Genomic DNA, 12,823 nt, shown 5'->3' with positions numbered 1-12,823 from the left:
GATTTTCCACAAAAAAGGCAGCATGTAGTTGCTGAACAGATAGCAACTGCAACTCGTGTGACAGGCCAGTGGTATTGGAGTTAAAGCAGAAAGAATTACAACTCCTCAGGTGAATTTGTCAACTAATTAATTCATACAGACCATGTGCAAACTTTGCAAAGACACAAATATACAAGAACATACAAAACTATATTATTTATTAAAATACAGCAAGAAACTCTACATCAATTACATCAGTGTTAAGCACACCATTGTTTAGAAAACAGACAGAAAATTACATAAAAACTCAAAAACATGTATGTATTTGAACTCTTTCTTCTAGCTAATCGTATGGTACTGAATTGATTTTTTAATATATTTTAGAAGAAACCAGATGTAAGGCAAGAATTGAGTCTTTAATATTCGTAGACTAGTCACGATGGGTCAAACTGATTCAGACCACCTTCCTTAGGACACAAAATGTGGAACTTCCACATAAATCAACATGTAGGATTACAGTATAACTTGGATACAAAACATTACACAACATATTGAACAACATGTATATCCCACATCACATGCAAATAGCATCCCAGGAAGCAATTCACATCTTTGCGGAGGACCAGGCTGGCTGAGGAGAACACCTGATTGCCAAATGCCTCCCTGCGTTTGGATTCCCTATCAAGAGGTGAAGTAATGAATGAGTTTGGGTGGAGTATGCTTGTAGACGCCTTTACCACTAGGCTTGGAGACGTAGGATGTTGAAGGAGGAAGTGTGGGTCTTCAGTATGAGGAATGTGAGGCCTGGCTACCTGTTGGTTAAGTGGCGGGTAAGGTCCAGGCTTGGACCTAGTGCTTATTACAGTGTCTGTAAGGGCATTAATTGGATGGGAGGAGGGGTTCAGAGGAAGTCTGATCCAGCAGCAAGACATCCGTGAGAACACTGATCTTTACCGCAACAGATGGGAGCTCGAAGTTCAAAACTGCTGTAGCTCTATTTATCAAGATGGCAAATGAAGCAGATTCTTCTGTGGGGAGACCAGGTGGGGAGTTAAAACTAGAGTCTGGTGAGGTATCCAAGCCATTGACATCTTGTAAGATTCAAAAAGATATTTTCCTCTATGTGAAATTGGGATATGTCATCCTACTCATCTCCATCATAATGTTCTGAATCAGACAGGAAGGGAACTTGTCTCGGTAAACACAGAACCCATTCAGTCTGAATGTGGATGAATCAGTTGTGCCAAGGATGAAGTGGGAGTGACATCGATTGAGGTCGTGGTAGACTCCCTTCTGCGTTGGGAAGGATAATCGGTCCTTCCTCTATTGTCCGTGACAGCCTCAACGTGCTGGAAAACTGAGCATCTCAGTGCCAGGTTTAAAGTAGGTCTGGGTATCTGTCATGGAGTCCGGGAGAAACACATAACTGGGTCAAGAGGGACAGATTGAGTGAAAGAAAATCCATCAGCAGTAATCCGACAGGAGGCTTCCTCGCATCCTTGTGGCCTGGAGGCATGCCAGTGGGAGTGGCCTTGACTTCTTATGGCATCACAGATGGGCGTAGGAAATTGGGCTAGATCAGGATGAGTTGGGGGGGGGGAAAATGAAATAGGGGGGAATAGCAGAGGCTCTTCTCCATGGTAGGGGACCATGATTAAGATCAGGAAGAACCCTGACATCCATGAGACTTCTCCTGTCGAGAGCAGCAGGCTGAAGGAGAATCACGCTTCAACTTCCTATTTTTAGGGGGGATTTTGACTTTGAAGGGGAAGAGGACATCTATAGAACAACGGACTTAAAGTACCTTTGGCCCTAATGCACATTCAACAATGTTTAGAGATGTACAGCTTGGTCTCATAATCCCTATAGCCTTCGGGTTCATCCTGGCGCAGTCCACATACAAATTAGTCAGGCTACGAATACAGGTTCTAGAGACATATCTGGTGGGGATCGGTCACAGATATCAGATTATGACAGTCCCTGCAGGGTTTAAATCCTGTAGTTTGTAGTGGAGACAAAATCCCTTGCACACTGTAAAGGGTTGGAAAGAATCATCTTAAGTGACAGAAAAAAGAAGGAGCTAGTTGTGGATCCACGTCCGAAGGCACGGAAAGAAAGGAGCCGACGTTAGCAGGCAGTGGGTTGGCAGTTATATGCGACTTTAGCATCATTTGAAGGGCAGGACTAAGCAGACTCCGAGCGGCACAATACCACTTATCAATGCGTGGGGGAATTGCTGAAAAACAAATTGATTCAGTCTGGCAGCGGTGGGTGCTGACAAGGTGAGCAATCTGGGGTTACATGGTTAGAAGAACAAGTTACTTACCTTCAGTAACGATATATATCTATAAGAAACATTAGTTAGTTATACATTCCTTACATTAGAATTAACCCCAGGCGGCAGACTAGATCCAGAAAGTTTTTAGTCCGCAGTACCTCTGCGCGTCGGAAGGTGGCGTCGGTCGGCTCCGCGTCAGTCGTTGGCGTCGTGTCGCCAGAATGATGTCGCTGTCGCGGTAGCTACTTAGACCCCGCCCTCGCGCGTGGACGTCCGTTCGTACACGACTTTCCGCGCCAGAAACGCAGAGCCATGCAAGACACTGACCATTGCTGCACAAACTAGGGCCCTGAAAGGATATCCTTAGCCCTAAAAATCAGTTTGCAGAACTGGGAGGATGAGTGGGGCGGTAAGGAATCTATAATGAACTAATGTTTCTTACAGATATATCGTTACGGAAGGCAAGTAACTTGTTCATCTGAAAGAAATACGTTAGTTCTAGATTCCTTACCTTAGAATAGAATAGATACCCCATCAATACCAACCCCGGTGGCGGGTCTGTGAACCAATATTACACCGAAAAGTCCTGGATAACAGAACGGCCAAAGAAGCAGTCTCTCCTGACTTGACTGTCCAGGCAGTAGTGTTTCATAAAGGTGTGCAACGATGCCCACGTAGCTGCCTGACCGAAATCGTTCAGAGGAACTCCTCGCCCTAAAGCAGTAGTGGCTGCCATCGCCCTAGTAGAATGGGCGCGCAACCCCACTGGAGGCTCCTTTTTCACCAGAGAATAACAGGCCTTGACACACAAAATAACCCCCCCCGAGAGGTAGTTCCTTTGTGTACGGCCCGACCTTTTTTGGAGCCCACGTAGCCAACAAAGAGCTAATCATCCACCCGGAACTGTTTTGTGTGGTCTAGATAAAAGGACAGCGCACGGTTTGGGTCCAGATGGTGGAGCCTCTCATCCTCTTTGGAAGGATGCGGAGGTGGAAAGAAGGTGGGCAAAGTGATGGTCTGCCCAATGTGAAAGGCAGAAACAACCTTTGGCAGAAAGGATGGACGGGTTCTGAGGACAACTTTGTCCGGATGTACGGAGAGAAAAGGAGGCTTTGAAGAAAGAGCCTGGAGCTCACTCACCCAACTGGCAGACGTGATGGCCACCAGGAAAGCAGTTTTGAGAGTTAAAAGCCTCAAAGGACAGTTGCGAAGTGGCTCAAATGGAGCACACATTAAATAAGTTACGACTAGATTCAAGTCCCACTGAGGCATAACGAAAGGAATAGGAGGAAAGAGTTGTTATGCCTTTCAAAAATCGTTTAACTGGGGACTTGAAAAGAGAAGGCTGATCTGGAAGCCGAAGGAAGGCAGAAATGGCCGAGAGATAGCCCTTGATCGTGCCCAGAGCAGAGCCCTGCTGGGCTAAAGAAAGGAGGGACAAGAGAACCTCAGAAAGAGGGGCAGAGAGGGGATCCGCAGCCTTTACTGTGCACCATGCCACAAATTTGTTCCACCGACAAGCGTATACCGTTTTAGTGGAGGGACACCTGGCTGCCAAGATTACATCGCAAACTTCGGAAGGCAGGTCAAACCGACGTCAACTGACGCCGCTCAATCTCCATGCAAGGAGGTGGAGGCTGGACAGGTTCGGGTGGAGGACCGTCCCCTGCTGCTGCGACAGGAGATCCTCCCGAAGAGACAGTCGGATCGGAGAATCGATGGCCATGTTGAGCGGCTCGGGATACCAAACTCTTTGTGCCCAATCCGGAGCCACAAAAATGACGTGGGCCCAGTTGCGCCTGATCTTCTTCAGCACTCTGGGCAGAAGTGGTATAGGCGGAAAGGCATACAACAGACTGCAACTCCACTCGCAACGAAAAGAGTCGCCTAGCAAGTGCCATCTTGGAAATTCCAACGCGCAGAATTGCAGACAGTGCGCGCTCTCTCCGGTGGCGAATAGATCTAACCAAGGCTCTCCCCACTGTCAAAAGAGACCTTACACCACCTCAGAGTGAAGACACCATTCGTGTGCCATCATGTACCTGCGACTGAGTTAGTCTGCCCTGGCGTTTAGGGAACCTGCCAGGTGTTGAACCACCAGGGATATGCCCTGATGTTCCAGCCATGTCCAGAGGCGCAGAGCCTCCTGACATAGGGTCCACGACCCCACCCCGCCCGGTTTGTTGCAGTACCACATGGCTGTGGTGTTGTACGTCAACACTTGCACTACTCTTCCCAGACAGAGGGAAGGAATGCATTCAGTGCAAGACGAATTGCCCGGAGCTCCAGAAGATGATGTGGAGCTGGGCTCCGCCGGAGACCAGAGGCCTCTGATCTCCACCTCTCCCATGTGGTCGCCCATCCCAGGAGTGACGCATCTGTCACCACTGTGAACTCTGGTTGGGAAAGGGAGAGGGATCTGCCGTTGATCCAATCCTGGTTCGTGAGCCACCACTGCAATTGTCGTGCAGTGGCCTCCAAGATCTGGACGCAATCGGACAGATTCCCCTGAAGCTGCGCCCACTGGAACTTCAGGTCCCACTGCAGAGCCCACATATGCCACCTGGCATGATCGACCAGCAGGATGTAGGAGGCCATGAGGCCCAGCAGCCTCAGGGTCATTCTAACCGAAACCCGGGCCAGAAGCTGAAGATCGGAATCATAGCATGAATGTCCCGGACTCGTAGTTCGGGACAATAGACCCAAAATCGTGTCGTATCCAGAACCGCTCTGATGAAGAGGAGCTTCTGAGAGGGAATCAGGTGTGACTTTGGCACATTGATGGAGAACCCCAGCGAATGCCGGAGGTCGTCCGTAGTCTGGAGGTGGGAGACGACTGCCTGGGGCGAGCCCGCCTTCAACAACCAGTCGTCGAGATAGGGGAAGACTGACACCCCTGATCTGCATAGATGAGCTGTAACCAGCGCCATAACTTTCGTGAACACCCGAGGGGCACTGGTAAGGCCACAGGGGAGCACGGTAAACTGGTGGCCTACCGTGAACCGCAAGTAACGCTAGTGGCCCGGCAGAACGGGGTTATGAAAATAAGCGTCCTGCAAGTCCAACGCTACCAACCAGTCTTCCGGGTCAAGGGCAGACAAGACCTGAGAAAGCGTCAACATTTTGAACTTCTCCGTCCGGAGGAAGATGTTGACCTCCCTGAGATCCTAGATAGGACGGAGGCCCTTGTCCTTCTTGAGGACCAGAAAGTAGTGGGAATAACAACCACGACCTACTTCTGGAACAGGAACACGCTTGATGGCTCCCTTGGCCAAGAGAGCTGTAACTTCCTACTAGAGAAGGGCCAGATGATCCTCCGACATGCGGTGGTATCTTGGTGGCATGGCTGGAGTGGTAGTCTCGAATGGGAGGGAGTAGCCCCATCAGACTATCAGCAAAACCCACCTGTCCGACGTGATGGTGCACCAGTGGAGGAGGTGATGGTGGATCTCATGGGCCTGAAAGGTCGGACAGGGAGGGTTTGGAGGCTGCTGCAGGGGGGGGGGGGGGGGGGGGTGGTGGACTGGCCCGCCCGTTGGCCCCCGGAACCACGACGGTTGTTTCCATGTCCCGGGCCATGCCAAGGTTGGGGAACTTTCTGCAGCCTGTGGCTCTGGGTGTGACGTAGCAGGGCACCCCTTCCGTAGCCACGAAAGGGGTGGAAAGCAGACTGCGCAGGGCGGGCAGAGAAGCCCAATGACTTGGCTGTAGCCTGTGAGTCCTTTGAAACGCTCTAGAGCATTGTCTGCTTTGTCGCCGAAAAGGCGATGGCCATCAAAGGGCATGTCCATAAAGGTGTTCTGGACATCCCCTGAAAAACCAGGCGACCGCATCCAGGCGTAGCGACGAAGCGCTACTGACGTGGAAATGGTCCAGAGAGTCGGCGGTGTCCAACCCACAACGTATCGCAAACTTTGCTGCAACCCTTCCAGCGGCCACTGTCCGGGTCTCCTCCGGACACTGAGGCAGCACCTGCGCCACTGTATCCCACAAAGAGTGAGAATAACGGCCCAAGAGACATGCAGTGTTTATGGACCGCAGTCATAAGCTGGCGGAAGAGAACATTTTCTTTCCAAGTTGGTCCAGCTTCTTGGATTCCCTTTTCGGTGGAGCAGTAGGGAAGGCACTTTTGAAAGTGGAGGCTTGCACCACTAAGCTCTCCGGGGTGGGGTGTTGGGAAAGGAAAGTGGGGTCGCCCGAAGGCAGGCGGTTGCATCGGGCAATCATCCTGTCCACGGGAGCCCCCGTGTTGGGCCTGGACAAAGTGCCCAAAAGTATGTCGGTGAGAGTTTCATTAAACGGAAGCAAGAGCTCAGAAGAGCTCGCAGCCTGTTGAAGCACCTCTGTCAGGAGGTTAGTCCTGCCCACCACCGTAGGAAGCTAGAGGTTGAGAGCCTCGGCCACCTTACGCAACACCACTGCGTACGACGCTCCCTCCTCCGTAGCCACGGTAGGAGGAGACAACATGCCAAGGTGAGGTGAGGTATCCAAACCATTGGCATCCCTCAGTTCCTCTCTCCAGTCCTGTACACTCTCCTGGTCAGCTAGAGGGTCACCTGACCCCTCCCAGTCCTCCTCCTCAGTGTCTGGGTGCCATTCTGGTTGAAAAGTGGGCCCAGGAGTGAAGAGGGGCATAAAAATCCCTCTCTGCGCCGGATCCGGGGTCGGACAAAGCTGGTCCGGCCCCAGGTCCATGTCGAGATGGAGGCTGGGTTCGATGCCGGACAGGGGGCCGACTGTTGTCCGAAACGCAGCAGTGGTGCCGGAGTAAGCGTAATAAGGTCAACCGGCACCGATCCAGATCTAGGCCTGGATCCAAGGGGGACCTGCGGTGCCGGGGCCGGAGCCGCCGGCAGAGAAGGCCTAGGCCCCCAATCGAGTCTGCGGGTCCCGAAGGAGCACCAGCGGGTTTGGGCCACCCAAAGATGCCATGCATCGTTTCGTAGAACGTACAAAGCTGGACGGGAGTCGCTGCGGGTCCCGGAAAGGGAGGGAAATGCGGAGTCTACTTTTCAGGCTCCGTGCGTGGTGGCATGAAAGGGGCACCACCCGCGTGCCTCGTTGGGTCAGCCGACAGACGAGGAGAAGCCGAAGAGCAAAGATGCTTTTTCGACTTCTTCTTATGCTTCGACTTACCTGGCCCGAGTGCGAAGACTTGGAAGACTTGGAACCGGATTGCTGGGGGCTCCACGACCGGTCCCGCGACTTCCCTCGTGACAGAGACCTCAAAAAGTGCGGGCTGACTGCCGGTGCTCATGCAGCTTCCGGGACTGCTCCCGCAAAGCCTTCGGCACCATCGACCGGCAGTGAGAGCACGACTTGGGGTTGTGGTTGCGCTCCAGGCAAAAAAGACACATGCGGTGCGGATCAGTCACAGACATCATACGATGACAGGAACCGCAGGACTTAAAGCCAAGCATCCCTCGTGCACCATAGGAGTCGAAGACTCAAAAAAGACGTCTACAAAAGTTGAGAAAAAGTTAGTCAAAAAATGACTGAGCTACCGCTCTTCCCGGATCTGTGCTGGCTGGCGTGGAAAGAAAAAAAGAACTGACAGCGCGCGAGGGCGGCATCTATGTAGCTACCGCAACGTCATTCCGGCGACAAAACGCCAACGACGGACGCAGAGCCAACCGACTCCACCTTCCGACACGCAGAGGTACTGCTGACGAAAAACTTTCCAGATCCAGTCTGACGCCTGGGGGTAATTCTAGGGTAAGGAATCTATAACTAACGTGTTTCTTTCAGATGTAGCCATCAAGTATTAATCAATCAAGCACAGGAAAACTGCTCTGATCGAAGGGAGAAATTTAAATAGAAAGAGCATTCTTTTTTTGCCTAGGAAGAGGCACGTTACACAATCTGTGTTCCCCAAGAGATTAGACAGAATTGTTAATATCTCTAGTACCCACTCATCCTGCTCACCAGAGTGCAGTTTACCCGTCAGCTTGTTTTTCCAGCATGCGTCAAACTCATCTGTAAACACATTTAAAACAGGGATGGTGTGTGGAGTTCTTTCACCCTCGGGATCAGATTATTTAAATCAGACGTCTTTTTAGAGTGGGAATTCTGTTCAACAACATTTTATGGAGCAGACACCAAATTTCATTCATAGACTGCACCACAGAATCGAAAGATTTGCTTAAGGCCTTTTACTGTATTGTTTAGACCATTATTTGTATGCATTGTGGGTCAAAAGGAAAGTTACAATATTGCCTTTTGGAAGAAGTGTTTAAGTTCATGAAGTTGTACAGTTTAAGAAATGAAAAACCCAGTGCATCTTGTACTTGTGATGTCTGCCAGCTCAGGCACACAATTATTTTAAGACTCCATTTTAACGTCTGATGGGCAATGACATAAATTGCTCTAAGGACCAGGGAGACTATTTTATGTGATATTCAATCTAATTTTCATTCATCAACTAGAGAAGTAAATGTGAATTACCATACTTAGTTTGCTTGCTTCACTAATATTTCGAAGAGTACAGATGAGATAAACAATTAAATAGCAACAGGTTTATGGCAGCACTTTCTGCAGCAGGGATCCTTCCTGTGCTCTCTGAGGGAATTGAGAGAATGGAGAGGATCGCAAACTCAATAGACCGGTATGGGTAACACAAATACTTGAATTTCATACATATTACCAATTTTATACACAAATAAATGTCTTAAGAAAGCCTTCAAAACATGTAACGAGGGCATTCACCAGAAGCAGACAACCACTTTGAAAATGGCACACTGTCTTCTGCACAGTTCATACAGACCTTGGTGTGGATTTCTCGTTCTCTTTTTTCTGCATTCTTACGTAGAGCAGAGAGTTCCAGTATCTCTTTGTTTAGAAACTTATTCTGGGTCTTGTACCCCTGAAGAGTGTCCTATGGATGGCAAAAAAAGGTCCATGAAACTAAAATGAGGAAATTGTTTCATAACAAAGTCAATACAAGAGAGTAAAGCAAACTACCCTTTCTGGGGTCGTTATGATCTTTTGAGCTCTGAACAAAACCATCTCCAGAAAAATATAACATCAAGTTCAGAGATAATAAAAAAGCTAATCTACTAGCTTAATAGAGACACTCAAAAAAGTAATATAACACTTTGAGAACACAACAAAGCTCTAACCAAGGCTTTGTGAACTTATTCCTGCACACAAAGTATCTTACAGGCTAAAGATTTCCCTACCAAACCGGTGGAAAATGTGACCTGTGACCGAATATCATCATAAAGTGTGAACCAAAATGATTCATCCATGGGGAAGAGCAGTGATCTACACCTATGCCAATTTGACATATTAAGTCTTGCTGTATGAAGAAATTAAAATCCACACAAATGGTTTGTTGCTCCCCTGTTCCGAGACCCAGAAAAACCTGGTATGCAGGTGTTGCAAAGTCATCCTGTACTGACTGATGCTGGTGGTAACTGACTTTGACTGACTCTGGGCTCTGCCTAACCAGGCCCAGGGCCTGTGCTATGCTGAAAGAGACACATTAGAATACAGTTAAAACACCTACATACACTAGGGTACACAATGGTATGGTGGGGTACCCCTGTGATTGGCATGACCTATCCTATAAGCCCCTAGTATGTAAAGGGCAGGGGGGTTGAAACTACCTAGAAGTCCTAGTACCCTGGGGCATGGCAGTTTAGAGGCCAGCAGTTCTTTTTGCACTTGCATGTGTGCACTGCTGAGGCCTGAGGTCAGTTTAACAGCAGCACTGGGTGCCAGGACTGCATTTAAAAAGCAAATTGTGCCCAAACTCGACTTTGGTGTTTGGGGCACGTAAAAATGGATAACCTACCATGTTTTGGCATATTGGGGACCCCCAGGGTCTCCCCTAGGTATCCCAGGGGTGGGGGTCAGGTATTTATAAGGTACACCCTTATAAAATGAGTTTATATGCCTGGGTAAAGTGAAATTCTCATTTCACTCCCCACATTGTGGTAAAGTGCTGCTCAAATTCAACTTTGAGGCTAGGAGCACTGCAGAGGGAGAATCTTCAATATTTCAACAGATTCAGAATCCCTAAAGTCTCCCCAAGTTGCACATGGGGTCGGGTTCCTGTAGATATAAGGCAAGTACTTATAAAATATGTTTTTGTAAGTCCAGGTGCTGAAAAAATGACCCAAGTCATTTTTCCCATTGTAAATCCCGTTACATAGGTTAACATGGTAGGAAGTTATTGATTAATAACTCTTGCTTGATAGGAGAGGGATAGAAATGCTATTCAAAGACTTCCCAGAATGGTATTAATAAATCCAACAATATCATATTGTTGAATTTCTCCTAAAGTGTACATACAAGAAGTTAAGACTTTGTTTGTAAGCCCAAATTCAGCCTTCCAGTGGTCTGCCCTGATTGGTCAGAGTTAGGTGGATTAGCAAGGCTGCCTTGAAGAGGTGATAGAGAGCCCCTGGGGTTAACCAGCTCTGCTGGCAGGGCATTGTCCTGTTCCATAGGAATGCCAGGCCAGGGGGAGGAGTCGTAAACTATGCTCTTTAAAGGGGAGTGTAGAGACCATTGTTATTTACATCTCTGAACTTCCCACCTTAGGCAGATGCAGGGGGAAGAGTAAGTAAATTAGCCATACTCGGGGTGTGTTTAGCCAGCTCTTACCTCCTTGCTGAAGAATCAGCCATTATGGATTTGGAAGATGTGATGCACTCTGGGACAAAATAATGCCACACTCTACAGGATGTGCTCATAACTTTGAGGAGTTACGCTGCTCCCATTGGTCAGAAGTGACCTCCTGCATGACCCAGAGAACTTGGAATAAGTATCTGAGAGGTGCAGAGCCCTCCAGATCTACTGCTTGAAACTTACTGAAGCAGGAAGTGCCCTGCTGAGAAGTTTTGCTGTGCAAAGATTTCTAAGGCCTGACCTCTGAAAACTGCACCATCTGAAACTGCAGCCCTGTGGATTATTTAGCTGAAAAAGAACTAAATAGTGGACTCCCTGAAAGCTACAGGTTAAAAGAGCTCAACTGGAACATCACCAACTAAATCTACACCTTGGAGAACCATCAGCGGATTTGTAAGGGTTTTGTACCAGTGGATTGTGGGAACGGACGTCCTCAACTTTCAAGGACCATCTTGGAGCTTCCAGACCCTTGGAGTAAGTTTAAGACACTTTGGGACCCCTTGAGGAACTTCAGGAAGAAGTTCAAGAAATTTGGAGCAACTTTGAAAAAAAGCTCCATAGAGGGACCGACTCAACCTGGTCAGCCAGGCGGTCTTGCCTTCAACCGCGAGCTGGCCAAGCCATCCAGGTTCTTCCCGCTAAAAGCTCCATGGGCCCAACTTCCAGAGATTGACCGAGACTAGAAGAAAACTGAAGCCGGCGAACCATCACCGGATCCGGCTACATGAGGAGCATAGAGAGACCCCGCGAGAAAAAGCTCCAGAAACGTTTCTAAGTCCGCTCGTAGAAAAGGTGACCGGGAGCAACCGCGAGAGCCAAGCCGCCTGCCTTCCATCGCGTGTCGGCCTGGATTCCTGGGTTGTCCCGCTGAAGCAATCTTGAAATATTTTCTAAGTCCGCTCCAGGGAAGTTGACCGGGACCTCGCCACAAGTCAAGCCGGCGAACCCTTACCGGATCCGGACTGTATCGAAGCTTTGAGGACCCTCGGGAAGAAAAGCTCCAGAAAAGTTTCTAGGTGTGAAGGTAGAAACTGAGACCCGGACCTGCCGGGAGCTGTAGCCGCTCAGGGCTCCATCTCGCCCGGCCTGAATCTTTGACTTTGCCCCGGTCCATCATGAGCAGGTATCACAATATGGTGCTATAATCTTCTAAGTGCTATATTTTATTAAATCTTTGAAAATTCATATCTCCGGTTCCCTACATTGGATTTTTGTCGTTTTGGTGTCATTTTAAAGGTAAAAATATTTCCTATTGGTATAAATTGGTGTGGGAATTTTATTATGAGTTGTGTCTTAATTATTTACTGAAATGGTGTTTTTAAATGCTTTACATACCTGTCTTTGAAGTTAAGCCTCTCTGCTCGCAGCCACGTTACCAAGGGTTGAGCATAGGAATAATTTTCTAAGACCTATGCTGAGTCCTATAATGTGTTAGTGGCCTTATTGCCAGTGGCAGACCTACATTTGCCCCTACCAATAACCCACTTGCCAACAGCAGGTATTTGATTCTGGCCCCAACCTCACTCTAATCTAGTGCGAGCGTAAAGCCTACACCTATCCCTTAACATGAATACGGTTCTGTGCACTGGAGGGGCACACCAAGTGCGCCCTCATTCAACTGACCGTGGACTACAATCTCAGTCATGGGTTTAGAAAGTAGAGTGGTGGTGACAGCATACTCTGCTTTGTGACTCAGAAGTTGTGACCAGACCTTTTTACCTGTGTCACTGGAGTGGAGGTCTAATGTTCTGCTTCTATGAGAGAACCCATATCTATGCATTAACATCCCAAGTGCATGCTATGAGGCCTTTGTGATGTATACAGTGTGTGTACGAGTGAGTCAGAGTAATGGAGGCCTGTGGTTTTCTTTTTGGAAGACTAGCCTATTTCTGTGCACTAAACACTGAATTGGGAAGGAAGACAAATGGCTCA

At 48.6% G+C, this 12,823-nt stretch overlaps 1 protein-coding gene across 1 annotated transcript in view; it reads right to left on the bottom strand.

The window, feature by feature from the left end:
* The window catches only part of TBC1D2B (TBC1 domain family member 2B), a 328,844-nt gene that overhangs the window by 126,511 nt on the left and 189,510 nt on the right, over positions 1-12,823 (bottom strand). Inside the window, exon 7 of the mRNA XM_085643725.1 lies at positions 9,021-9,131. Within this exon, the coding sequence (XP_085499851.1) occupies positions 9,021-9,131 (111 nt within the window). The remainder of the gene's footprint in view (positions 1-9,020; positions 9,132-12,823) is intronic.

The sequence above is a fragment of the Triturus cristatus genome, chromosome 3_1, assembly GCF_964204655.1.
Source record: "Triturus cristatus chromosome 3_1, aTriCri1.1, whole genome shotgun sequence".
NCBI classification, from domain to species: Eukaryota; Metazoa; Chordata; class Amphibia; order Caudata; family Salamandridae; genus Triturus; species Triturus cristatus.
Note: the sequence above shows the minus strand (reverse complement) of the source record. Positions and strands in the feature narration are given on the sequence as shown.